We start from the raw sequence: 24,736 nt of genomic DNA on the forward strand, positions 1-24,736 counted from the left end.
GATGCCGAGTGGCCAGAAGTAGAGGCTAGTGTGAGGCAGGAACAGAAAATGGCGAGGAAAAAGTGGATCATGGTGGATGCCCAGGATAGATGGGCAAACTGGATTCTGCAGGATGGCACATAATGGAGGAGGAAGGCATGAAGTGGATGGCAGAGAAGGCATGAAAGGAAGGGAAACGAAGATGAGAGAGAAAGAGAAAGGAGAGGAGAAGATGTCTGTGAGAAAGCTCAGGAGCAGCCACGAGGTTCCCAGACACCAGCCTAACTCCGGGCCCTCAATGATCCCATCTGTGAATGGGTCCAGGAAAGCCCCAGCTCTGCTTTCTCTTACATCCTCTGCCCAGGGCAGGAGCAGAGCCGACCAGTAGGAAGAGGAAGTCCCAGGATGACATCAGACCAGTCCCTTTCCCTGAGACCTGCCTCTATAAGAGACACCCTCAATTCTCCAGCCCACCCCCATCCCCATCTCCGGCTGGCCATCTCTATGATAGTCACCGGATCATTCATAGCCATGTTCAGACTCGGAGATCCTCCCCCCTACTTCCTCATCTCCTCCTGGGGTCTTTTGGACTCTGGTGATGCCTTGGAGAGGGGGTTAAAAATGCCAGATACGGGCTCAGATAAACTGATTTCCAGCAACCCGGGAGGAAAAGGTGCGTGTGAAGCCTGACCAAGCTGAGCATGTGACCCAGCAGGTGATACAGTGGTAGGAAGCTGGGCCCAGGCCAATGCCACTAGGGGTCATAAGCAAGCCCCCATCCCAACCCAAGCTGCTCTGTGCTTCTCAGGTCCCCGCTTTGGCACCAACTTTCCCTGCCCTGCAGAAATGTCACCTCCTCCCTGAAAAGGCAGAAGGCAGTTACAACTTATTCCTGCTCTTGGTCACACACTTCTCTGATGCACCCCTGTACTGGTCAGACCTGAGGGGCTCAGCGGGGGAGGTCAGGCCAGGGTTTGGACCCCTCTTATCAAAGGCTGCCTGGGATGCTAAAATCCCTCCTCATTCCTGAGAACTTAGACTACTAAACTGAGACTTTGCTTTGAGTCTTTTTTGGGGGTATTACACCTGGCAGTGCTCAGGGATTACTCCTGGCTCTGCATTCAGAAATTACCCTTGTATAGGCTCCGGGGACCCTATGGGGTGTCAGGGATCTAACCAGGATTGGCTGGGTGCAACCCTACCCAATACGCTATAGATCTGAACCCCAAACTTTGCCTTGAGTCTCTGCCGCCTTTGAACCCTCAGCATCCAGAGCTCTGGGTAGAGACGGGGTTTGAAGTTGTGTCTGTCAGAAAGCCAACCCAGCAGGGTTGGGTGCGGTTCAAGGGGTTCCTCTGCCTACGAGGGCTTAGGGGAGCCCAGAGAGGAGCAACTCTGCCACCCTGATACCATTCAGGTTACTATGCCAGGGACGTAGCCACAATCTCCCGGAAGTAAGTGGGTAAGAGGGAGAGGGCGGAGCCGGGTAGTGAGGTTAGAGTGGCGGGATAGGGTTGTGTTTTGCATATCATTCAAATGTTATTTGCATGCACCCCCTGCTGGAGAAGGGGATGAAAGTGACCCCGTTCCCCCACCCCCTAGAAGCGCCACCTCCTTCAGGCAGCCCACCTATGTTAGTCAGTCGCAGCCAGGAAGAGTGGCCCGAGCTCATGCTGAGGTGTGGGGTGGGGACACACACGTGCAGTGGGCGGGGAGAGAGGGCACCTGTCGGGGCTCTACCCCACAATAAGGGGGCGCCCGTCGCAGCACAGCCTTGCTGCCTCCGGGAGCATAAGCAGAATTCACCCAGGAGTGCGAGCGGTCCACGGCCTAGAGACAGTTGGTGTGAGCACTGTCCAGGGGGCCTCACACACAGCGATGGAGGGACAGAACACACAGACGGAGAGATGGACAATATTGCCTGCCTGTGCGCTGAATTGTGTCCTGGGTGCAAATCTGGCACCTGCTCCCAGGCTGACCTCGTTTACCTTGAATTGTATTGGTTATTTTTTTAGCGGGGATTGGGCCAGACTTGGCGATGCTCAGGGGTTACTCCTGGCTCTGTGCTCAGAAATCACTCCCGGCAGGGTTCACCCATATGGGGTGCCGGGGATTGAACCTGGGTAGGCCTACATGCAATGCAAACGCCCTCCCACACTGGCCATGTCTCAAGCAGCCATTTCCCCAGAAGTCCAGTCATGGGGGACCCCTTCCCCCTCACCCAGCCCTTCCTGTTGTCTAGTACCATCTGGGTACTCTCTGCACCCGAGGGGGTGCAGGGCCTGCTGGGGTTGGATGTGCAGAGGTCCCCCCCAGCTCTACCTTGCTGCCCAGAATCCGTGAAACCTCGTCATCCACCGAGCCCGGTGCCAAAGCCAGATCAGGGTTGCTGCTACTGATGCTTTTGGACCGGGCCAGGTACAGGCTCGCAGGGCGGCCAGAACTCCGGGACAGGGTGGCGGGCTGCACAGTGATGGCAGGGGACCCTAAGGATGGGCACAAGCCAGCGGTCAGCAGGGACCCCCCCATCTGCACCAATTTCTGCTGCACCCTGGGGTGACTGCTCTCAGCAAAAAATCTCTCTCTCTCTCTCTCTCTCTCTCTCTCTCTCTCTCTCTCTCTCTCTCTCTCTCTCTCTCTCTCCTCTCTCTCTCTCTCTTTCCCACACACACCCAGTAGTGCTCAGAGGTTACACCTGGCTCTGTGCTCAGAAATCTCTCCTGGCAGGTTTTGAGGACCCTATGGGATGCCAGGGATCAAACCCGGGTCAGCTGCATGAAGGCATCATACACCCTCCCCAATGTACTATCATTTGGGCCCCAAAGTCACTTTTATTCTTTCTGGTTTTATTTTGGGGGTGCCATGCCAGGCAGTGCTCAGGAATCATTCCTGGCAGGCTCACAGGATCATATGGGATGCAGGGATTGAACCCGGGTCAGCAACATGCAAGGCAAACACCCTCCCCACTGTACTATCTCTAGGGCCCCTTTTGTTGTTGTTGTTGTTGTTGTTGTTGTTCACCCAGGACAACACTCAGGACTGACTCCTGGCTCTGCACTCAGGAATTACTACTGGCAGTGATCAGGGGACCCTATGGGATGCGGGGGATCGAACTCAGGTCATCGACGCACACACACACACACAGCTGGATGCCCTTCCAGCAGTGCTATCACTCCAACATCTCACTTAGTTTCCTCAACCATAAAATGAGTCAATTTAATCTCCCAGAGACTGGGGGGGGGGGGGAGGGGGGGGACCTGAAAAATTCTGAAAGCAGAGCCAGGAGAGAACATGGGCTAGCTCTGGAGTAGGGCAGGAGGCCTGGACTGAACCTCCACATTGCAGGACCCCCCCAAGTGAACCTAAGCAGCTGAACTGGATAGCTCAGAAGTATGAGTGGGTGTGGTCCAAAAAACTCAAACTATAGCAACAACCCCACATCCTGAGAGCAACGCCCAGCACATGTTCAGTGCCTGAGGGCCCAGTGGTTTTCATTACCCATTGAGTATAGACGACCAAAAAAATCAAAAATCAAAAATCCCACTTAAACGCCGCGGTCACAGAAATAAAGCATTTGGATGGAAAATCATTGTGTGTGTGTGGGGGGGGGGCTGGCCCTGAAATTGCCCTTTACAAATAGAAAACAGGCCCAGAGATGTTGACTCATTGGTGTGGCTCTGCAGAGCTTATTGGGGGCAGAACTGGGGGGTTCCTCCATTCCATCTTGAGTACCCTGAGACCAGCCACCCAGGATACTTGCTGATTGGCTCAACTACCTGCCAATCCAGAGGCCCATCCCCTTGGGGGTGGAGCCCAAACTTACATAGCAAGGGAATCTCATCTGGGCCCTCAAGGCGCTGCTGCAGGCCCTGGTGACCTCAGGGCCTTGGTACATGCTGCTATTCCTTCTAGAGTTCTGACACACACACACACACACACACACACACACACACACACACACACACACACACCCAACACTCACCACCAGGCAGGCTGAGCTCAGTGCCAGGCAGGCGGAAGGCATAGTAGACATAGGCCGCCAAGAGCGGGCAGTGCCCACGACTGTCCTGGGCGGCCTCCAGGCTCCGGTGGACCACGCTGACGACATGAGCCATCGCCTCAAAGGCTCCTCGGCCCAGGTTCACTGCCAGGGGAGGGAACACAGGTCATGTTCTGGGGCACAGGGCTCAGTGTCTTCCCCAAGGAAACAACCCCAGGGGGGCCGGGCAGTGGCACTAAAGGTAAGGTGCCTGCCTTGCCTGCGCTAGCCTTGGACGAGCCGCGGTTCGATCCCCCGGTGTCCCATATGGTCCCCCAAGCCAGGAGCAACTTCTGAGCACATAGCCAGGAGTAACCCCTGAGTGTTACCGGGTGTGGCCCAAAAACCAAAAAAAAAAAAAAAAGAAAGAAAAAGAAACAACCCCAGGGCTCAAGATCAGAGCATCAAAACCCAGCAAAGGCTTTGCTTGAAGCCCAGAGAGGGCTTGGAGGTTGCTGGGGAGACTGTCTTGCAGCTGGGGAAACTAAAGCTGGAGAGATCAATGAGCTGCCAGGTGCAGGGGCCCAGGAGGGAATTGGGGGTGTTGTGTCCCGAAAGGGGAGCGACTCAGGTGTGCCATGGCTCACCGATCTGGCCACAGATGATGGGGGGCCGCACGACCAGTCGAACGAGCTTGTCCAGGACATGGTGGGAGAAGGCGACCAGGGGTTCTGGGCTAGCGAGGCGCAGGGCAGCCAGACTGGCCCGCAGCTCCTGCTCCACTGTGCCCTCACTCAGCACCGCGTCCTTGAGGCGGAACGGGAAGGCCCCCTCCTCCAGGACGTGCACCAGGGTGAAGAACTTCTCCAGGTGGGGGTCCTGGTAGGGGGGACGCAGCAGGCAGGGGTAGAACAGAAAAGGACCAGATGAAGGGACCAGAGTGGTAGCACAGTAATATGCTGTTTGCCTTCACATGGCCAACCTGGGACAGACCTGGGTTTGATCCCCGGCACCCCATATGGTCCCCTGAGCCTGCCAGAAGCAATTTCTGAGTGCAGAACCAGGAGTAACCCCTGAATGCCACCGGATGTGACCCAAAAACCAAAAACAGAGCAGATGAAGAAAGAGGGGAACAAGCTGAATAGAGGGGTATCTTCTGGACTGGCTGAGCCAACATTTGCCAAGGAGGGCAGGAGTTAAAGGTGGGCCCTAAGCACTGCCAGGAGAGTCCCCCAACTTCTTCCCTTAAGAAAAATGGGGATGTGAGGCCAGAGGGAGAGCACAATGGGTAAGGCATTGCATGCAGCCAACCCGGGTTCAATCCACAGCATCCCATAGGGTCCCCCGAGTCTGCCAGGAGCAATTCCTGAGTGCAGAGCCAGGAGTAACCCGAGTGCTGCCAGATGTAACCCAAAGTTCAAAAAAAGAAAAAAAAAAGAGGGGGGGACATGAGACCATATAAGGCATCAGTGGGGCAGGGCTGAAGGCAGGGGTGTCCAGCCTCTCCAACCTGAGTCAGCAGCTACCCTGGGATCCCGCCCAAGTGGCCAAAGTCACATCCATGTCCCCGGCCCAGGCCCAAGCCCGGTCCCTGGCCGTGGCCCAATGTTGCCCAATGCTGCCACCAGTGCCTCGCCTCCGCCTCCAGCTTCCTGGGTTCCCCCCCACCCTGGCCGATCTTACCTGGGGGTGCACGGAGGACACAGCTGTGAGCTCCACGCTGAACACGCCCTTGTGACCATCCACCCAGCGCATGCCCGGCAGCGCCACCTGCGTGCAGGACGTGCCTGGTGGGTCCCCGTCCCCCACCCAATGGGGGTGCCCCTCCAGGGCATTGCAACACAGGGTGGCCTGAGGGCAGCCCTGGCAGGCGGAAGAACACGTGTGTGAGAGAAGGCAGGCAGGATGGAACCTTGGGGAGACACGAAAGGAAGCTAGGGGTGCAGAGCAAGAGATCCTCAGGGTGGGGAGAAGTTTGGGGGCATCTTCATGGGTGACTGGGGGGCTCATGGACAATGGGGGTGCAGGAGGGCAATGAGGGGTGAAGGGGCAGAAGGTAATTTGTGAAAAACAAGAGATAGGCCAGCAATGTGGATGTCATTTATGCACGTGGCCAGGCCAGGTTCGATCCTTGGCACCCAATAAGACCTTCTGCCCTGAGCACCAAGCCAGGAGTCAGCCCGAGCACTGTAGTACAGAGCCGAGAGGCCGCCCAGACTGCGGGGAGGCACTTACATCGGGGGTGAGCACAGAGTAGCTGGGGGGCGGCTGGTCCACGGAGACGGGGAGACAGAAGGGCCCGGTCCGCAAGCGGCCATGTTGCAGGAGAGGGATCCACTGCAGGAAGTGGGGGACAGAGAAGGGTCAGGCCTGAGCTTCAGGGGGTGTCTGGGGGTAGCAAGCGAGGAAGAGGGGCTTACCGTGAACCCCACTGGAGTCTCCAGCGCCGTGCCCGGGCGGGGCTGGCAGCTGATGTGATAGAAAGTGAAGAGTAAATGGTGGTTGTCAGTCACGCAAGCCGGGAGACGTAGTTTAAATTCCTCGTAGAATTCGGGGGACCTAGGCCAAAGTAAGAGGACAGTGGGGTTGCTTTGCACACAGCCAAACTAAGTTCAATCCCCGGCATCCTCTTGGTTTTCCCTGAGCACAGCCAGGAGCGATTCCTGAGCACAGAGCCAAGAGGAACCCCTGAACATTACCAAGTCTGCCCCCCCCAAAAAAAAAAACCCTCAGGAGACCTAATAGGACCAGAGTTGGTGTTTCTGCAGGATGGCTGGGATCCCCCTCTCAGCCTCATTTCCTCCCATTGATCTGTGGGGACCCTGCCCAGGCACCCCCATACTTGTTATGGTAGACAACCGGTGTGAAGGCCTCGCGGGTGAATTCACTACAGCTGGACTTGCCGAAGATGACCTTTGGGTGGGGGGGAGCAGAGGCGAGCATGAGGGACCCCACCAGGGCTTCCCCCATCTCTGAGGGACCTCCCGTGGTGGGTCACTGACCGGTAGTGCCTGGCTGGGATCCTCGCCTGCCATGTATTGGATGCGGACCGCCAGGTTACGCACTGAGCCCTGGCGGCTGCTGAAATTGAGACTGTGTGGATATACATAGAGCAGGTTTCTGTGGAGACACAAAGAGAGAGGGGTGCCAGGCTGGGCATGAGGGAGAGGATCTCTTCCTCCTTATGCCCAGAAGCGACTCCCCACAGTCATGTGATGGAAACTTCCAGAGTGGAACTGAGGAATGTAGGGAGAGAACAGCAGGGAAAGTGTTTACCCTACCCGAGGCTGACCCAGGCGATCTCAGGTACCCCAAAGGCGTTATCCCCCCCATGATCCCCACCAGGAGGGGATCCCTGAGTGCAGAGGCAGGAGTAAGTCCTGAGCATGGCTGGGTGTGGCCCCCAAACAAGAATGGAAACTGAGGCAGGAATTGGAGGTAGAGGTAGGTAGGGCCTACTTTCCTTCCCTCTGGGCCTTTCAGTCCTCCTTATTCACAAATGGAGAGTGGGGGCCTTCAGCTGACACCCCCATGAGAGCAAACAGAATAGCCACAATTATGGGAGGGCATTTGCTTTGCACGTGGCTGATCCAGATTTGATCCCCAGCACCCCATAAGGACCCCTGAGCAGTGCCAGGGGAGATTTCTAAGCTCAGAGCCAGGAGTCAGCCCTGAGCACCGCCGGGTATGGCTCAAAAGCCAAAAGAAATAAAACAAAACGAAAAAGAAATAACCATACAAAAATAACCACAATAATTGCACCAAACACAACCAGCTCAGCTCAGCCTCTGTCCTGGAGCTCAGAGCTTTGGTTCTTTCTCCCCAGGACCCTAAATTGGGCGGGGGGGTATACTTGAGCGCTTTGTCACTTTGGCTGAGAGAACAGCGGTGCTTGGCCACCTTTGAGAGGAGACCCAACCGGGTTCAGGCTGCAGGGCTTCCCATGGCTCTAGTGTCTGCAGACCCGTATCCCAGGCTGAGTGGAAAGAACGGGTGCTTGAGCTCCAGTAACCAGCGCCCCAATAAAACCTCTCAGTCCCTGTCTTCTCTCAGACAGCTCCCAGGCCCTGTTCTCCTCGCAGTGCCCCCAGTCCACACCTGGCCCTGAGCCCAAGGCAGCGTGGGCCAGACATGGGCCTGATGCAACTATGCGGCTTCTGCCAGCCCCTTGCACAACACAGGCCGCCCGGCTGGCCAGGTTAACAATTGACCGGGGGTTAAGGGCAGGCCTGGGTGCATAAAAGCCAGCTGCTCCGCTGTGGCTGAAGCCTCAGAGCCACAGAGCTAGACTTACACTCACAGCCGCTTCAACCATGACTGCACCCAGAGCCTCACCCACTATGGCTGTGCTCAGCATGTGCCTTCTCTGTGCTCTGGCCTTTGTGCCCACCCTGGCGGCCCCTGTGGGGGACCCAACACCAGCCCAGCAGGAGGAGCTCACGCTTCTCTTTCACGGGGCCTTGCAGCTGGGGCAAGCCCTCAATGGCGTATACAGGGCCACAGAGACCCGGCTTCGGGAGGCCAGTCACAGCCTGGGCCTCTACGGCCAGACACTCGGCTTCCTGGGGCAGGAGCTCAGCCATGGTCGGGATGCAGCCCTGAAGCTCCGAACGAATCTACTGGAGATGCAGGTGGGCATGGCGGTGGGGATACTGAGGGGTGAATAAGAGTGTGCAGTGGGTGGTCATGGCTGAGGGGCCCAGGTTCTTAAAGGGTTCAGGTGAGCAGAGATGCCCTGGTCACACTCTGACGGGCCACTGTGTGTCTCTCAGGTAGAAGAAGATATTCTGAAACTGCAGGCAGAGGCCACGGCTGAGATGCTGGGGGAAGTGGCCCAGGGGCAGCTGGTGCTCCGGGAGACCATGCAGCGGCTGGAAACGCAGCTGAGGGGCGCCTGGCTGGGCCCTGCCAATCAAGAATTTGAGGCCTTAAAGGTAAAAGGAACTTTGGGCTGAAAAGAATGTGCTGGGTTTAAGGACTTTGAAAGTGTAGGATTTAATTTTGCAGGCAAGAGACTTGGGTCCATTCCCTGTCCCCAAAAGGTCCCTGGGCATTGCTAGAAGTGAGCCCAGAGCCCAGAGCCAGAAATAAACCCTGAGCACCACTAGGTGTGGCCCCTACTTCCCTCCCCCTAGAAAAGGGGACTTTCCTCCCTGAGAATTGAGACCCTAACTGTGCCCTAGACTTGCAGGGGTCCTCAAACTTTTTAAACAGGGGGCCAGTTCACTCTCCCTCAGACCATTGGAGGGTCTGACTCTAGTAAAAACAAAACTTATGAACGAATTCTTATGCACACTGCATAGATCTTACTTTGCAATGAAGAAACAAAACAGGGGCCGGGCGGTGGCGCTAAAGGTAAGGTGCCTGCCTTGCCTGCGCTAGCCTTGGACGGACCGCGGTTCGATCCCCCGGTGTCCCATATGGTCCCCCAAGCCAGGAGCAACTTCTGAGCACATAGCCAGGAGTAACCCCTGAGCATTACCGGGTGTGGCCCAAAAATAAAAAATAAAAATAAAAAAAATAAAAAAAAAAAGAAACAAAACAGATACAAATACAATATGTGGCCCGCGGGCCATAGTTTGAGGACCACTGCGAGAGATTCCCAAGGTTGGCATTCTGGTGCCATACACCTCTACCCCATGAATCTCTGGGCAAACTCCATGTCCCTTGCTGTGCCTCAATTTCCCCCATTTTCAAATAATACCACCTAATGCTCCAGTGCAGAGTCGGGGACTCATTGCAACTAAAATACTCAGATCTCCCTCAACAAACTTAATTTACGATTCCTGCAAGACGCAAAGAATTATCCAGTAGTTTTCTGCCCTTGCAGAGTCTAAAGGACGCTCAGGCTTTGCCCCCTCTTTATACCGTTTGACAGGTGGGAAACTTGAGGCCAGAGTGGCAGGAAAGCGTAGTTGGAGGATCTCAGAAGGGGGGAGATGGGAAGGCGGCCCCAGCTAAAGCTTCTGCCCTGACCCCCCTCAGGCTCGCGCGGACAAGCAGAGTCACGTCATCTGGGCCCTCACTGGCCATGTACAGAGACAGAAGCAAGAGATGGAGGCGCAACAGAGGCGCCTGCGACAGATCCAGGAGAGGTAAGTGGAGGCAGAACGAGCCCAGGAAGGGTGTCTGAGGCAGCTGAATTGGGGGCCCGAATGTGCGGGACTAAACGGCGGTATCACCCCCATCGCAGGCTCCACACTGCAGCGCTCCCAGCTTGAGCCAACCTGGGGACCAGCTAAGGATCCAGATGTGCAGCCCGGGCACTAGGGCCATGCCCATGCCCCACAGGGCGCTTGAGCAGATCGGAGAAGGGGCAGCCCAGCTTCCGGCCACGGAGCCCCGCCACAGAGCTCAGCCACGGAGCCCAGATGTGAGCAGGCGCAGTGATGCAGGCCGAGGACGTGTGGCCCATGGGGGCAGAGTGGAAGAAGGACGGGCACCCCCTTCATTGACCTGTGTGCCCCCCATTAAAGCAGAGCAGAGGCATTTCCCCCCGTCTTGTGTCTGTGTGTCTGGGAGAAAATGGGGGACCACGCCATGTCAAGGCCATGCCAGGGTGCTGGGGGCAATACCTGTAGCTGGTGTGAGGGGCGTAGACCTCTCGGGCCGGGAACTCCAGGATTTCTTTGGTGGGCCGACCTCGGGGGTCTGGGTAGGGTTTAACATGAAGCAGCTCCGGGGAGAGACAGAAGTGGGGGTTCTCGGGGGCTGGGGAGATGTCGATCTTGAGTTGAGCTAAGGAAGGACGTGGAAGCTTGCTTAGCATTTGGCTGAAAGAAGCCAGCTGGGGTCTAGGGTCTGGATCCCCCCCCAGGACTTGGTAATGCTCCAAGCCTTAAGGTGCTACGGTAGAAGTGACCCCCAACTCCTCTTTTTCTTTATCTTTTGTCTTTCGGGTACACCTGGCAGTGCTCAGGGCTAACCACTGGCGCTGCACTCAGGAATCACTCCTGGCGGTGCTCCAAGAACTATATGTGGTAGCAGGAATCGAATCCAAGGTCAGCCACATGAAAGACACTCAACTAGCTTGCTGACCTATCTTTCCAGATCCCCCTAAATCTCAATTATTGCCCCCTATTTCTCATTAGCTCCACCCTCATGCCTCAATTCTCCCACTGAGATCTGTCTCATTGTTTGAGATACTAAAATATGTCTGGAGCCAGAGTGATAGCAAGCTGGGAGGGCGTTTCCCTTGCAAGTTACCAGTCCTGGTTTGATCCCTGGCAGCCCATAGGATCCCCCAAGCACCACCAGGAGAAATTCCACAGCCAGGAGTGAGCCCTGAGTATCCCTGGGTGTGCCCCCCCCCCAAATGGCCCACATCAGAAGTTCCAGCTTCTGGAATCAGGGGTTTTGCCTACTACAGTCATCCCTGGTCTCACAGGTGGGGCATGACATAGCGGAGTACACCTGATGTCCCTTTGGTTATGGGGTGCATTACACACCAGTCACGGGGCGCAGGCGCCGAAGGGAGGATGGACGCCGCATGTCAGCCAGGAACTTGAAGAGATCCTCGTCGCTCAGCCTCTCAGCCTCCTGCAGACACGGGACAACCCCTGAGCTGATATAGGTGGCCCCCCACATGACCTCCCTTTCTACAGCCCAGGGACTAGCCACAGACACTCCACCTGCTTAAAGAAGTTGGTGACTGTTAGTGTGGCTGGGCGGAAGCCAGAGAAACTGCAGGTGTCATCCCCACTATTTGTCCGGTCCTGGGGACCCCGGCGGCGGCGGTCTGTCCAGGCCGGTCTGCGCTCTAAGGGGAGACAGTGACAGCCACTGAGCCTACAGAGGCAAAGGCCTTGGCATGGAGCAATCCTGGGGAGTCAGAGGAGGTACCGAGGCCGACCAGCAGAGGGCACTGTTACTTCTCCTCCCTATAGCCCCGCCCCTGTCCTTCACTCAAGCCCGCTCCAGCCTATGAACGCTCTCAGCTCCGCATCTAGTCCCGCCCTACCACTAGCCACGCCCCGTATTCCCAGCCTATGAAATCCCATTCTCTGCATTTAACCCCGCCCACAGCTAGCCACGCCCTGTATGTAAATATGTCCAGCCCCAGCCTATGAAATCCCAGGCTCTGCATTTAATCCCGCCCCACAGCTAGCCACGCCCCTCCCTCAATCAGTCCCCGCCCCAGCCTATGAAATCCCAGGCTCTGCATTTCACCCAGCCCCCTAACAGACCCCGCCCATCTGTCAGACTTCAACCTATGAAAAGCCCAGCTCCTCATCTAGCCCCGCCCCGAAAGCCCCGCCCACTGGTCCAGCCTCGCGCATCCTACCGCCCTCGGAGTCGGAGGAGTCGCGGTCCGACTGGCCGGCGCTGCTGACTATGTTGGCCAAGTGCACGGCTGTCCAGGCGAAGGGCATGCGGTAGCGGCCCAGTCGGGTGCAGAACTGCTCGGCCGCCAGGCGCAGCTTCTCCAGCTTCTCTTTATTCTGCAAAAGACCCCCCACCCGGCTTAGAGCCTGCAGCCCCTGGAGGCGCTGGGGGTCCCTGGACGGCCTGCATGCAATGCACGCCCTTACCTTGGCTGTGTCCGCCTCCTTCATCACCATGTAGGGCTCGCAGCACTCGCTGATGTCCCCCTGCTGCAGCACCTTCTCCAGCTGGGGGGACACAGGGCAGAACCCATCACCTTCCTGAGATCCAAGGGCCAATATTCGACCTGCCCCGGGGCACCCCATCATTAAACAATTTTTGGGGGATGTCGCTGATGTCCCCCGAGCCCGCCAGGAGCGATATATATATATATATATATATATATATATATATATATATATATATATATATATGTATATATATATATATATATATATATATATATATATATATATGGCACGGGGGACCATATGGGATGCCGGGATTCGAACCACCATCCTTCTTGGATGTAAGGCAAACGCTTTTACTTCCATGCTATCTCTCCGGCCCCCCAGGAGCGATTTCTAAGCATAGAGCCAGGAGTAACCCCTGAGCGCTGCCGGGTGTAACCCAAAAACCAAAAAAAAATTTTTGGGGGGGTCACACCTGGTGGTGTTCAGGGGTTACTCCTGGCAGAGAAAGGGGCAACTTGGACTCATCAGACCCCAGTTCGTATTCCCCACATTTCCCTATGTTCTCTCGATCACCTCCAGAAATAATTCCTGAGTGCAGAACCAGGAGACAGCCCTGAGCACCGCTGAGTGTGGCCAAAAAAAATCAAACAAAAAAAAAATTTTTTTAAAGAAAGAAAATGCCATAGCAATGTACCAACTAGTCTTCTTTATTCCCACTCTCAACTAGAAAAAATAATAATAAAAAAATAAACTCCTAAGAAATGTTTATCTGGGGCCAGACCGATAGCACAGTGGGGAGGGTGTTTGCCTTGCAAGGCAGCTGACCTGGGTACAATTGCCGGCATCCCAGAGGATCCCCCCAAGCCTGCCAGGAGCAATTTCTGAGCTAGAAGCCCTCAGCATGGCTGGGTGTGGTTCAAAAACAAAAGGAAAAAAGAATAAGGAAAGGAAATGTTTATTTGTACAATCCAGTGGCCATTTCTCCCCAGGCTGCCCATTTCAGGGGACTCAGCTCAATAGTCACCTCTGCATGAAAGCCCTGAGGATTTCTTTTTTTTTTGGAGGGGGGGGTCACACCCGGCAGCACTCAGGGGTTACTCCTGGCTCTATGCTCAGAAATTGCCCTCCTTGGCAACATGTCTGCCTTCTTTCCTGAGCGCAGGGACCCCCACATCTTTATCCTGTCATCAGCCCTCGTCCCCCAAACCAAACACACGTAGGCACCTTGATGACTAGGAAGATGTCAGGCGATGGATAGGTGATGGAAAAGATGGCGGACCGAGCCAGGGTGGAGATGGCGGGGTGCGTGCCATGGGCCTTCAGCAGCCCCTTGGTGGAGTCCGAGTTCAGGTCGAAGTAGAAGTTCTCTGAGATCTGGAAGCATCAGCGAGAGTTGAAACCCATGCCTCTGCCTCCAGGAAGTCCACAGCCCCGGCAAGGAGGAGGAGCAAAATTAGGGGAGAGAGATGGGGGGCACCTACCTTCTTTTTCTCCCGCACATCATACAGCGCCAAGATGCCGAAGATGGGTTCAATTTCGATCTCGAACCTGCGGTAGATGGGGGTCTCTGGGAGGGATTCTTGGGGCTCTCCAGAAGTCTGAAACCCAACTCAGAGGTTCCCTCCAGAATCCCCACCCAAATTCACACACAGTGGGGAGTGGGGTGATATCTGATCCCCAGAGGACCTCATAGCAACCACATAGGTTATGTATGGGAGGGCTCAGAGCCTGTTGTTGGGGTGGTGTGATAGTACAATGGGGAGGGTATTGCTTTGAACACACCAGACATGGGTTCAGTCGATCCCCGGTTTCCCATACGGTCCCTCTGAGCCCTGCCAGGAGCAAAGCCTGAGTACCAACCAGTGTTGCCCCCAAACCCAACAGAAGCAAGTTAGGGGCTGGAGAGATCATCCAAGGGTCTTGCATGCAGCCAACTCTATTTTGATCCCCAGCCCCACACAGGGTCCCCAGAATCCCTCTAGGAATGAGCTCTGAGTGCAAGGCAGGAGTAAGCCCTGAGCCAGGTGTGGCCCCAAAACAAAACAAAACAAAAACAAAAGACAAAGCAACCTAAGCTGTGTTCTGGGAACCAGATCAGCCTCATCTCCCCTTCCAGCTGTAAGACTCTCATCACCGTCTCCCCCAGGGACATCCCAGCTGGACGTTTGGCATACAGCAGGCCTCAATGAGAGTTTGAAAAGTGGCCACAGGCACCCAAAGGAGGAGCTAAGCTGGCTGTTTGGCGGGAGGTGTCCCCGCCTGCCTCTGGCCAAACCAGGCCTCCTCTTCCTGCAGCATCCAGGCAGGAACCCGGCCCAGCTGGGGTCCAAGGCCACATCCTGCCCGCCGGTTCCCACGCATTGCAGGCGTCCCCAGCGGGGACAGCAGAGGGGCCTAGGGTGGCAGTGGGCCAGAATCCAGAGGCCTAAGGCTGGGGAGCCTGGGGGGGGGGGGCGGCTAAAGCTGAGAGATCCCGAGCGGAGTGGTCCAGAGCCACCCCTGAGGGCAGAAGCATGGCCCCAGAACCAACCCAAACCAAAAGATGGGAGGCTGGGGGGCTGCGGTAGTACAAGCCACCATGTGTGCCCACCCGCAACCCTGGGGGTCTTGAGTGGGGCTCTGGAGGGTCCAGAATATTGGGGCGGGAGAGATAGCATGGAAGTAAGGCGTTTGCCTTTCATGTGAAGGTCATTGGTTCAAATCCCGGCATCCCATATGGTCCCCCTTGCCTGCCAGGGGGGATTTCTGAGCGTGGAGCCAGGAGTAACCCCTGAGCACTGCCAGGTGTGACCCAAAACAAAAACAAAAACAAAAACAGAATATTGGGGGAGGAGCTAAGTAGAGGCTGAGGGCGTGGTTAGTACAGGGCAGGGGCGGAGCTAAGGGGCTGGGGCGGGGCTAGGGTTTGCCAGGACTTTAATGGTCTTGAGGGCGTGGCTAAGAGGTCCTGGCAGAGCTATGAAAGGACTTGGGGTGGAGCTAGAATGTATGTGGGCGGGGCCTCAAGTATTGGGGCGTGGTCATACTTATCAGGACTATTAAAGACCTTGAGGCGGGGCTCTAGAGACTGGGAGCAGGGGCCAGAGAGATAGCATGGTGGTAAGGCGTTTGCCTTGCATGCAGAAGGATAGTGGTTGGAACCCCAGCATCCCATATGGTCCCCAGAGCCTGCCAGAAGTGATTTCTGAGCGCAGAGCCAGGAGTAACCCCTAAGTGCTGCCGGGGTGACTCAAAAACTAAAAAAAAAAAAAAAGGGGGCCAGAGAGACAGAGAGATAGCATGGAGGTAGGGGTTTTGTCTTGCATGCAGGACAGTGGTGCGAATCCCAGCATCCCATATGGTCCCCCAAGCCTGCCAGGAGCGGTTTCTGAGTGTAGAGCCAGGAGGAACCCCTGAGGGCTGCTGGGTGTGACCCAAACTCTCCCACAAAAGAAAGAACTGGGAGGAGGCTAGTGATTGCACAGCAGTAAGGCATTTGCCTTGCACCTTGCATGCAGCCAGCCAGAGACAGACCCAGATTTGATCCTCCTCAGCATCCCAGGAGCGATTTCTGAGCAGAGCCAGGAAGAACACCTGAATCCACCGAGTGTGGCCCCAAAACCACCACCACCAACAACAACAACAAAGAAGGAAGGACCCAGGGATCCAACGGATAAGGGCTGGGGTAAAGGTTTTGCAAAGTGGGGTTCACACACTCACTTTAGGGACAGACATTTGACCAGGATCCTCTGTCCGAAGTGCTCCCGTGGCGGTTCTGGCCGGCTGCAGCGTTCTACTGCCTCTTCCTGCAGATGGGGAGACAAGACACAGCTCCAAGACAGGACCGGGTGTCTGTCTTCTCCCCTCCACCATGTCCACCTCAGGGTGTTCCCTGCACAGATTGCAACTGAGGCCCACACTTCCTCCAGGCAGCCTTCCTTCTCTGACAGCCTTGCAAGGCACAAGCAGAAAATCCCCATCATGACCCGTCTCTGCATCTGGGTGGCATCTCTGTGGCTTCTGCCAGGAGGCACCCACCTCATCGGGTGCTGGGTAGAGGGTGAGCAGTGAGCGAGGCCGGTTCTGCCGTCGTAGAGATTCATTCCGCCGGTCCACTTCCTCCGGCACTGCTCGCTCCAGCAAGCTGGGCAGCAAAGAATCGGCGGCCAAATTCCTCAGGTCAAAGATGCCAGAGGCGCCGCTGCTTCGCGGGGTGTCCTCTGGGGAGCCTGAGCTATGCCGGGGATCATCCTGTCAGTGGAGAATGTGCACGCATTAAGCGCCAGCTAGATACACCTTCCAAGGGCTAGGCCTTGAGAGGTTGAGCAGAACACACTTCTGCTGGCCTACAGGGACTGGCTGGAAGATTAAGTACTTGGCCGGGCTGGGCCAATGAGAATCTTCCCTGGGATTTTGTTTTGTTTTGGGCCACACCCAAAACAGGGGTTCCTCCAGGCTCTGCACTCAGAAATCACTCCTGGCAGGCTCAGTGAACCATATGGGATGCTGGGGGTCAAACCTGGGGATCAAAACCCTACTGCTGTGTAATTACTCTGGTCCCTGGGATTTTATTCACTGTTCAGAGGTCAGATTTCTTCCTACGGGAGCTATCATTGAGGCAGGACTCTGCCTGACAAAGTCCCAGTCTCAGCTCTGGCACAGCCAGACACCCCAACCCCCCATTACAACCCCAGCTCAGCTTCCTCCTGACCTGGGCACAAGGCAAGCACCTTTCCCTCCCCTCTGCACTCTCACTCTGCTTCTTTTTTCCTTTTTGGTTTTTGGGCTACACCCAGTGGCACTCAGGGGTTACTCCTGGTTCTTTGCTCAGAAATCGTTCCTGGCAGGCTCAGGGGACCATGTGGGATGCCGGGGATCAAACCGGGTCTTCCCTGGGTCAGCCGAGTGCAAGGTAAATGCCCTACTGCTGCGCTGTCTTTGTAGCCCCTCTGGTCCTCTTCTACCATTGGGTGGGCACTTGTATTAGTGCAAACACGCACACACACACACACACACACACACACACACACACACACACACACCAGGGCTGCCTCACCGAGTCCTCAGGGCCGGACCTCTCATCGGCAGAGGCGTCCTGCTCATACACCTGGCGTGTGAGTCCTTTCTGGCGTTCCCGCTGCTTCTCCGTGGTGACAGGGCAGTAGGCAGCACTCAGACACTGGTACCTGGGGGCACAGTCGGTGCAGTGGATGGTGGGCACCGAGGATCCCCGGGCACGACTTGGGTGGGCACTGAATCTGGAGCACCACGACCCACCTCCGGTGTGCAATCACCCAGTCCTGCGTGTACTCCTCCACCGCCGCGCGCCCCTGGGCGTCCAACTTCCTGCGCCAAAAGACAATTGGGGTAAACTGAGGCAGGTCTTTCGGGAGTAGCCGCCCACACTTCTGCTTAATTCTATGGCTCAGAGAGGGAGAGAGATCGGCCCTGCATCACACAGCCCAGCCTCTGATGCACAGGATTTGGGCACAAGGTGAATGGGGGTGGTGGTGGCGTGGGGTGGCTGGACCCACCCATCCTCGGGGATTCCCGGCTCCGTGGTCCGACACTCTCGGGGTTGCAGCCTCAGCTCCAAGTCGTCGACTGGGAATTCCACGAGGTCTCGAAGAGGCCCTGGTTCAGCGTCCGGGGGTCGACTCAGAATCACATCCTCAAAGTCCAGGGGTTCGATTACCTCGGTGAGGGGCACCTGGGGGGTGAGTGGTAGGGAAATGACAGTGTCATCAGAGGCTGTTGGACTTTTTTGTGTTTGTTAGTTTGTTTGGGGGCCACACCAGGCAGTGCTCAGGGGTTAGTTACTCCAGGCTCTGTGCTCAGGAATCACTCCTGGCAGGATTGGGGGACATATGGGATGTAGGGAATTGAACCTGGTTGGCCACATGTAAGGCAAACGCCCTCCTCGCTGAGCTATGGCTCCGGCTCCCAACTTGGATAATTTTTGGGGGGGGACCAGGGGAGGCTAAATTCATGCATCCCTGGATGCTCCTTGGCTGGTTCCTGGAACTGTGCTCAGGCACGCCCCCTGGTGATGCTCTGGGGGAGCCTCAGAGATGCCAGGAACCCGAGACCCAACGGGGCCAAGCTGGTTCCTTCCTTCCTGCCCCCCCTGGCTCAAGCTTTGCAAAGCTTGAGGCAAAGCCGGACACCAGGCCCTGCTGGGCCCAGAGGCAGGAAATCACAGCCCGCTCCACCCCACTCCTGAAGACTAAAACTGGAAGGAAACAAAGCATGGAGCCATCCCCAAGGCACCAGGCCCCACCCCAGGGTGGGTCCCTCCCCACCTAGAGTGCTCATCTGGGGGGGTCTGAGGCAGGAGGGAAAGGCAGGAGATCAGGCAGAATATCTGCATCCAAGTCACCCCCCAACCCCCTAGGAAGCAGCTGCCAAGACAGAGCCCAGCCCCACCCCCCACTCACTCCAGCCCAGTGGACTCAGCCTCACCCCATCTCTGCCCCCCAAAACACACTCACCCCCAAGGAGCCGCTGCTGCGCCGGCTGGAGTGGGGGGAGCCGCTCCGTTCCCGGGACACTTGCTTCCGGACCTCGGCGGCCACCGTCCTACAGGGCAGGACAGGACAGAGGGACATTGGAATTGAGGGGTCCCCTCTCCCTTCTACCCAAAACTCAGGTTCTGGGTGCCTCCTGGAGTAAATCGGGAATAAGACAGAGAGAGGGAAGGAGCTTCTGGGGGAAATCAGAAAATTCGGGCTCATAGGGCTCAAGGTAACTATAGGCCACACTACACCCCCCAACAGAGTTCCAGCATCTGCATAGATGGTATCAACCCCCCATTTCCTGTCCTTGAGCCATTTCCATTTCTATTTGGGGTGAAGGCTTATGCCTGCATACAGCCCAAACCTCAATGTCCAGCACCCCATGTGAGCCCTCCCCGCAAAATGCACCTTTTTTTTTTAAAAAAAAAAGTAAACAATTTTAAGGGGCTGGAGAGATTGACAGCAGGATGGGTGTTTGTCTTGGATGTGTGTGGTTTGATCCCCGGCATCCCATAATGTCCCCTGAGCCTGCCAGGAGAGATTTCTGAGCACAGAGCCAGGAGTGGCCCCAAAGAAAAACAAAACAAAAAATTCCTTTTTAGCTGGGAGCCGGAGTGATAGTACAGTCCGGAGGGCGTTTGCTTTGCACAAGGCTGACCTGGGTTTGATCCCCTGCAGAGCACAGGAATGATTCCTGAGCACAGAGCCAGGAATGAGATCTGAATACTGCCCTTGTGGCCCCCAAACAAATGAAGAGGGGTCTTGTATGCGTTTGCCTTGCACGCAGCCAACCCAGGTTTGTTTATCAGCATCTCATGGGGGTCCCCCCCAGCCTGCCAGGAGCAATTTCTGAACGCAGAGCCAGAAGTAACCCCTGAGCACCATCCGGTGTAGCCACAAACCAAAAATAAAACAAACAAAAAAGTTTGTCCTCAAATCCTCTAAAATCAGAGCCACCTTCTCTGAAGCCCCAGAAACATGGGGCCTGAAATGGGGTGCTTTAAGGAATGGGGTGAGGCCTAAGGGGCCAGTCTGTCAGGCTTCCAGCTGTTGTCCAGCTGCTGGGGGCGGGGAGACAGGCTGGGCAAAGCTGGATTCCAGCGTCTGCCTTTGGCCTTGGAGAGAGGCCCCCGAGTGTGGAAGGGAGTCCCCAGAGACAAGAGAGCCAATTCAGAGCCCCGGGGCTCTACTGCAGCTAGGACAAGGGGTGAGCCCCCATCTCAGGCTTGGGAAGAGACCCAGGGTGCTGAGAGGGGCAAAGGGGGGGCTGATACGTGGAAAATTTGGCTTTTGGTGCCTGGATTTGGGCAAAACCCACAGCCAAGTGGTTACTTCCTACCCTGTGTAGTTTTGGGGTATTTTTCTGGTTTGTTGGTGTTTAGGTCCCCTCCAGCTGTGCTCAGGGGTTACCCCTGGCTCTGTGCACCCTATGGGAGGTTAGAAATTAAACCCAGTTCAACCACATGCAAGGGAAGCGCCTCCCTCCTGTACTATTGTTCTGGCCACTCTGTGGATATTTTGGGGGGATGAAGGGAAACTTTGGCACATCTGGCTTACTCCTTCCTGGCTCTGTGCTCAGGGGTCATCCTGGAGGGGTTCTAGGGACCCGGTGTGAATCCGGGGCTGGCCATGTGAAAGGCAAAGAGCTTACCCTCTCAACTCTCTTTCTGCCCCCACAAACATGACTTTTATTTTTCAGTTTTTGGGCCACACCTGGGGGCACTCATGGGTTACTCCTGGCTCTGTGTTCTGAAATCACTCCTGGCAGGTTTCAGGAACCATATGGGATGCCAGGAATTGAACCCGGGTTAGCAGCGTGCAAGGCAGATGCCCTACCACTGAGCTACCATTTCGATCCCTCAATATGACTTTTTGTTCTGGTTTTGGGGTTACACCCAGCGGTGCTGGTGATTGAGGAACCCTATGAGATGGTGGGTTCAGCTCGGATCAGCCACATGCTAGGCAAGCGTCCTCCCTGTTGTGCTATTGCTCTAGCCCTCAAACCAGGCCTTATTAGTTTAGTTTTGAGTCCCAGAGGTAGTACATGGGTTGTTCAGATGCTTGTTTCGCATGTGTGACCCCCCCACCAGGAATGATCCCTGAGCAGGAAGCCAGGAGTAAGCCCTGAGCACCAAAATGTGTGGATGAAAAAAAAAAAAAAGAGGTTAGAAAATGCAGGAGTGAGGGGCCGGGCAGTGGCGCTAAAGGTAAGGTGCCTGCCTTGCCAGCGCTAGCCTAGGATGGACCGCGGTTCGATCCCCCGGTGTCCCATATGGTCCCCCAAGCCAGGAGCAACTTCTGAGCGCATAGCCAGGAGTAACTCCTGAGCGTTACTGGGTGTGGCCCAAAAACCAAAAAAAAAAAAAAAAAAGAAAAAAAAGAAAATGCAGGAGTGATAGTACAGCCGTAGGGTATTTGCCTTGCACATGGCCGACCCAGGATAGACCTGGGTTCAATTCCCAGCATCCCATATGGTCCCCCCCAGCCTGCTAGGAGTGATTTCTGAGCACAGAGTCAGGAAGAATTCTTGAGAGCGGGTGTGGTCCAAAAACAAAACAAAAAAGTACGGTAAATGGGGGCCGGAGAGATAGCACAGCAGCGTTTGCCTTGCAAGCAGCCAACCCAGGACCTAAGGTGGTTGGTTCGAATCCCCGGCGTCCTATATGGTCCCCTGTGCCTGCCAGGAGCTATTTCTGAGCAGACAGCCAGGAGTAACCCCTGAGCACTGCCGGTGTGACCCAAAAACAAACAAATAAAAAAAAGTATGGTAGGGGCTGGAGAGATAGCATGGAGGTAAGGCGTTTGCCTTTCATGCAAGAGGTCATCGGTTCGAATCCCAGCGTCCCATATGGTCCCCCGTGCCTGCTAGGAGCAATTTCTGAGCATGGAGCCAGGAGTAACCCCTGAGCACTGCCGAGTGTGACCCAAAAACCACAAAAAAAAAAAAAAAAAAAAAAAAGTATGGTAAGTGAATGTATCTAAAACCATAAATCTAGAGTCAGACAGATGATTCGATTGCTTTGCATGCACAGACCTGAGTTCAATCTCTGACTATCCATAATACCCTAAACCTCATTGGGTGTGTCCCTCAAAAAACAAAACTACCGGGCCTGGAGAGATGGCACAGCGGCGTTTGCCTTGCAAACAGCCGATCCAGAACCAAAGGTGGTTGGTTCAAATCCCAGTGTCCCATATGGTCCCCCGTGCCTGCTAGGAGCTATTTCTGAGCAGATAGCCAGGAGTAACCCCGGAGCACTGCCAGGTGTGACCCAAAAAACAAAACAAAACAAAACAAAACAAAAAAAACAAAAACAAAACTACCCCCAAATCAGATGCATGGTGACCCAGCAGAGGGACACTTGCTTTGCCTCTGTGAGGCCTTGGGTTCAATTCCAGACACTGCAAAAAAGACAAAGTGAAGGAGAAAAGTCCTGGGCCAGAGTGATAGCACAGTGGTAAAGCATTTGCCTTGCACGCGACCAACCCAGGACGGACTTGGATTTGAATCCCCGGCATCCCATAGGGTCCCCCGAGCCTGCCAGGAGCAATTTCTGAGTATAGAACCAGGAGGAACCCCTGATTGCCGCTGGGTGTGGCCACCCCAAAAATCCAAAACCACATTTTTCCCCCATGCTTTAACTCCCCCAATCTCTATCCACACCCCGGCTCTACTCCCCCAGGAGTGGAAAGAAGAATGTTTTCCAGGTAGGTGTGAGGCAGTTAAATTGCATCCACCAGGGCTCCTGGCAGCAAAGGCATCAGAAAAACCCTCCGTGATTCTCCTGACGATTCTCCTGGGAAGCGGAAGCAGAAACTCCCAGAAACTCCAGGCATGCTGAAACGCCTCAGGAGGGAAGAGCCGGGCGGGGCACAGCTGGTTAGGGAAGCCCAGACAAGCACAGCACCAAAGAGCAATTATTTCCACATCTGGGGGATGGAGAAGACAGAGGGCAGAGGAGTACTATACAGCCACGTAAAGGGAAGGCACTCACAGACAGCACCCCTCCTGACAGTGAGGGCGAAATGAGATGGGATGTGCTGGGCCTGGGGTGCTCCCTGATACATCCTGGGACAGCCACAGCTCACACAAAGCATCTGCACGCTCATCTCCCCCCTCCATGGTGATTGCGTGGGGCCCGTCTCTGTCCTAAAGCCCAGCAGGGCTGTGGTCTTTGAAGGGGACACTTTTGGGGGCCAGAGCGATAGGACAGTCAGTAGGGAGGGCACCTGCTTTGCAAGCGGCCAACATGGGTTCGATCCCCCGCATCCCATATGCTTCCTGAGCATTCCTGATTTCCTGAGCATTGCCGGGTGTGGCCCAAATGAAAAAAAAAACAAAGTGGAGGAAAGAATGGGAGAAGAGGAGAGGCCAGAGATGAGAGTAGGGAGGGGACTGAAGGGGAGGGGAAGGGACTGGGAGATCGCAGCAGGAAGCCTGAAACAGCAACAAGGTCCCTGGGGCTTGAGTGAGCAAAGGTCCCGGTTCCAGGGGCCCATGTGGCCCTCCGGAGCCTGAACAGCAAAGGCAAAGGCGAGGAGGCTTTGCTCCAGGCTGGCCGGGGCTTAGATCAAGCGCTGCCTGAACTCCCCCTTCTTCCTCTCCTCTCGTCCAGCTTCCAGTCCCTCCCAGAGATTCCAACATGTAATCTTCCTGCCTGGGGCTCTGCTGGTGGGCCCTGAGTTCCGCTGGCACCCAAGGGGGCACGATCCACCCCCAGCAGATTCTGAGCTTCCCCCCTGAGCTCAGAACCCCTGAACCCCCATGGCCTGACATCCCAGCTCAGGGACAAGTGTCTCTCTCTGGAGGCCAAGGAACCGAACTGGGTCCCCTGCGCCTGGCTCCAGTCCTGCCTGTCTCTGTCTCTGCGCGTCCTTAGGCCCTCCTGGTCTCCGCAGGCCCCTCCCTGGCCCTGGCCCCTCCTGTCCCCTCCCCGTCTCCCTGGCCCCGTCCTGTCCCGTCCTGTCCCTTTCCTGTCCGCCCACCAGCTGGCTGGCCCCAGCCCCCCACCGCCTCCATTCACCAGCGCCTTCACCCCAGCAGGACCAGCCAGTGCGAGTCGGGGCCGGGGTGGGGAGGGGGTGACGTGCACAGCTGTCCCCTACCCCCACCCCAGACACACAAACACACCGACAGCTGGACCGGGAACCCTGCTAGGGGGTGCTGGAGGGCCTGGAGCGCAGGAAACTTCTGCGCTGTCTCCATCCGGTCCCGGATGAGAACTCCCCAAGCGCATCCATCCCTGGGCCCAGGGAAGCTCAGAAGGGCTCCTTGGGCCACCTTCAAACTTGGGGTCCGGGATCACCCGGAGAAAGGGGGCGCGGAGGGCTTTGCGCACCCGCTTGCCCAGCAAGCCCCGTGCCTCCTCTTCCAGGCAGGTCTCCCGGCACGCCCCCAGGCATCGAGAGGGAGAAATCGGCGGACGCCATGGCCCTCGCGGCCTCCGATCTGGGACCCCCGTGGCCTCTCCGTTTCCTCCCGCGCCCCCCAAGCGGCTCCAGGGGCCCCAGGAGGGACCAGGAGGATCTTGGAAGGGATGGTGATTTGGGGGTCCCCCGGGCTGGGGGGGGCCGGGCCACCTCGGGGCGGGGCTGGACACGTGGGGGGCGGCCCGGGGAGGGGCCCCCGGCCCGGCGCTACCTGTTGATCTTGTGCGCAAAGGCGCGGCGCTCGGTGGCAGCCATAGCACCGGGTCCCGATGGGGTCTCCGCGCGCCCCGGCCCCGCGC

The 24,736-nt window shown here is 56.3% G+C and overlaps 2 protein-coding genes across 3 annotated transcripts in view; one reads left to right on the forward strand and one right to left on the reverse strand.

The window, feature by feature from the left end:
• The window catches only part of DOCK6 (dedicator of cytokinesis 6), a 46,202-nt gene extending 21,466 nt beyond the window's left edge, over positions 1–24,736 (reverse strand). For both annotated transcript variants that reach the window (XM_049788560.1, XM_049788559.1), the window contains exons 1-23: positions 24,649–24,736; positions 18,987–19,074; positions 18,030–18,205; positions 17,773–17,841; positions 17,552–17,681; positions 16,534–16,746; positions 16,216–16,301; positions 13,998–14,064; positions 13,741–13,890; positions 12,490–12,570; positions 12,243–12,399; positions 11,590–11,717; positions 11,407–11,497; positions 10,534–10,696; positions 6,961–7,078; positions 6,801–6,871; positions 6,379–6,517; positions 6,194–6,295; positions 5,642–5,728; positions 4,606–4,837; positions 3,962–4,123; positions 2,302–2,465; positions 1,705–1,809 (exon numbers count right to left, since the gene is read on the reverse strand). In XM_049788560.1, coding sequence (XP_049644517.1) covers positions 1,705–1,809; positions 2,302–2,465; positions 3,962–4,123; positions 4,606–4,837; positions 5,642–5,728; positions 6,194–6,295; positions 6,379–6,517; positions 6,801–6,871; positions 6,961–7,078; positions 10,534–10,696; positions 11,407–11,497; positions 11,590–11,717; positions 12,243–12,399; positions 12,490–12,570; positions 13,741–13,890; positions 13,998–14,064; positions 16,216–16,301; positions 16,534–16,746; positions 17,552–17,681; positions 17,773–17,841; positions 18,030–18,205; positions 18,987–19,074; positions 24,649–24,692 — 2,823 coding nt within the window. In that variant the 5' untranslated portion in view covers positions 24,693–24,736. The remainder of the gene's footprint in view (positions 1–1,704; positions 1,810–2,301; positions 2,466–3,961; positions 4,124–4,605; positions 4,838–5,641; positions 5,729–6,193; positions 6,296–6,378; positions 6,518–6,800; positions 6,872–6,960; positions 7,079–10,533; positions 10,697–11,406; positions 11,498–11,589; positions 11,718–12,242; positions 12,400–12,489; positions 12,571–13,740; positions 13,891–13,997; positions 14,065–16,215; positions 16,302–16,533; positions 16,747–17,551; positions 17,682–17,772; positions 17,842–18,029; positions 18,206–18,986; positions 19,075–24,648) is intronic.
• Positions 8,244–10,136, forward strand: ANGPTL8 (angiopoietin like 8). Its single transcript, XM_049788562.1, has 3 exons — positions 8,244–8,589; positions 8,731–8,892; positions 9,944–10,136. The coding sequence occupies exons 1-3, from the start codon at positions 8,272–8,274 to the stop codon at positions 10,055–10,057; spliced, it is 594 nt and encodes a 197-aa protein (XP_049644519.1). The 5' UTR covers positions 8,244–8,271; the 3' UTR covers positions 10,058–10,136.

Source organism: Suncus etruscus, chromosome 15 (genome assembly GCF_024139225.1).
Source record: "Suncus etruscus isolate mSunEtr1 chromosome 15, mSunEtr1.pri.cur, whole genome shotgun sequence".
In the NCBI taxonomy this organism is placed as follows: Eukaryota; Metazoa; Chordata; class Mammalia; order Eulipotyphla; family Soricidae; genus Suncus; species Suncus etruscus.

What these genes read in the sequence shown, in the direction of transcription:
- ANGPTL8 (XM_049788562.1), top strand. Translation starts at nt 8,272, where the DNA reads ATGACTGCACCCAGAGCCTCACCCACTATGGCTGTGCTCAGCATGTGC. An exon ending in CGAATCTACTGGAGATGCAG is followed by an intron (nt 8,590 to 8,730) that starts GTGGGCATGGCG and finishes TGTGTCTCTCAG; the next exon opens with GTAGAAGAAGATATTCTGAA. An exon ending in AAGAATTTGAGGCCTTAAAG is followed by an intron (nt 8,893 to 9,943) that starts GTAAAAGGAACT and finishes GACCCCCCTCAG; the next exon opens with GCTCGCGCGGACAAGCAGAG.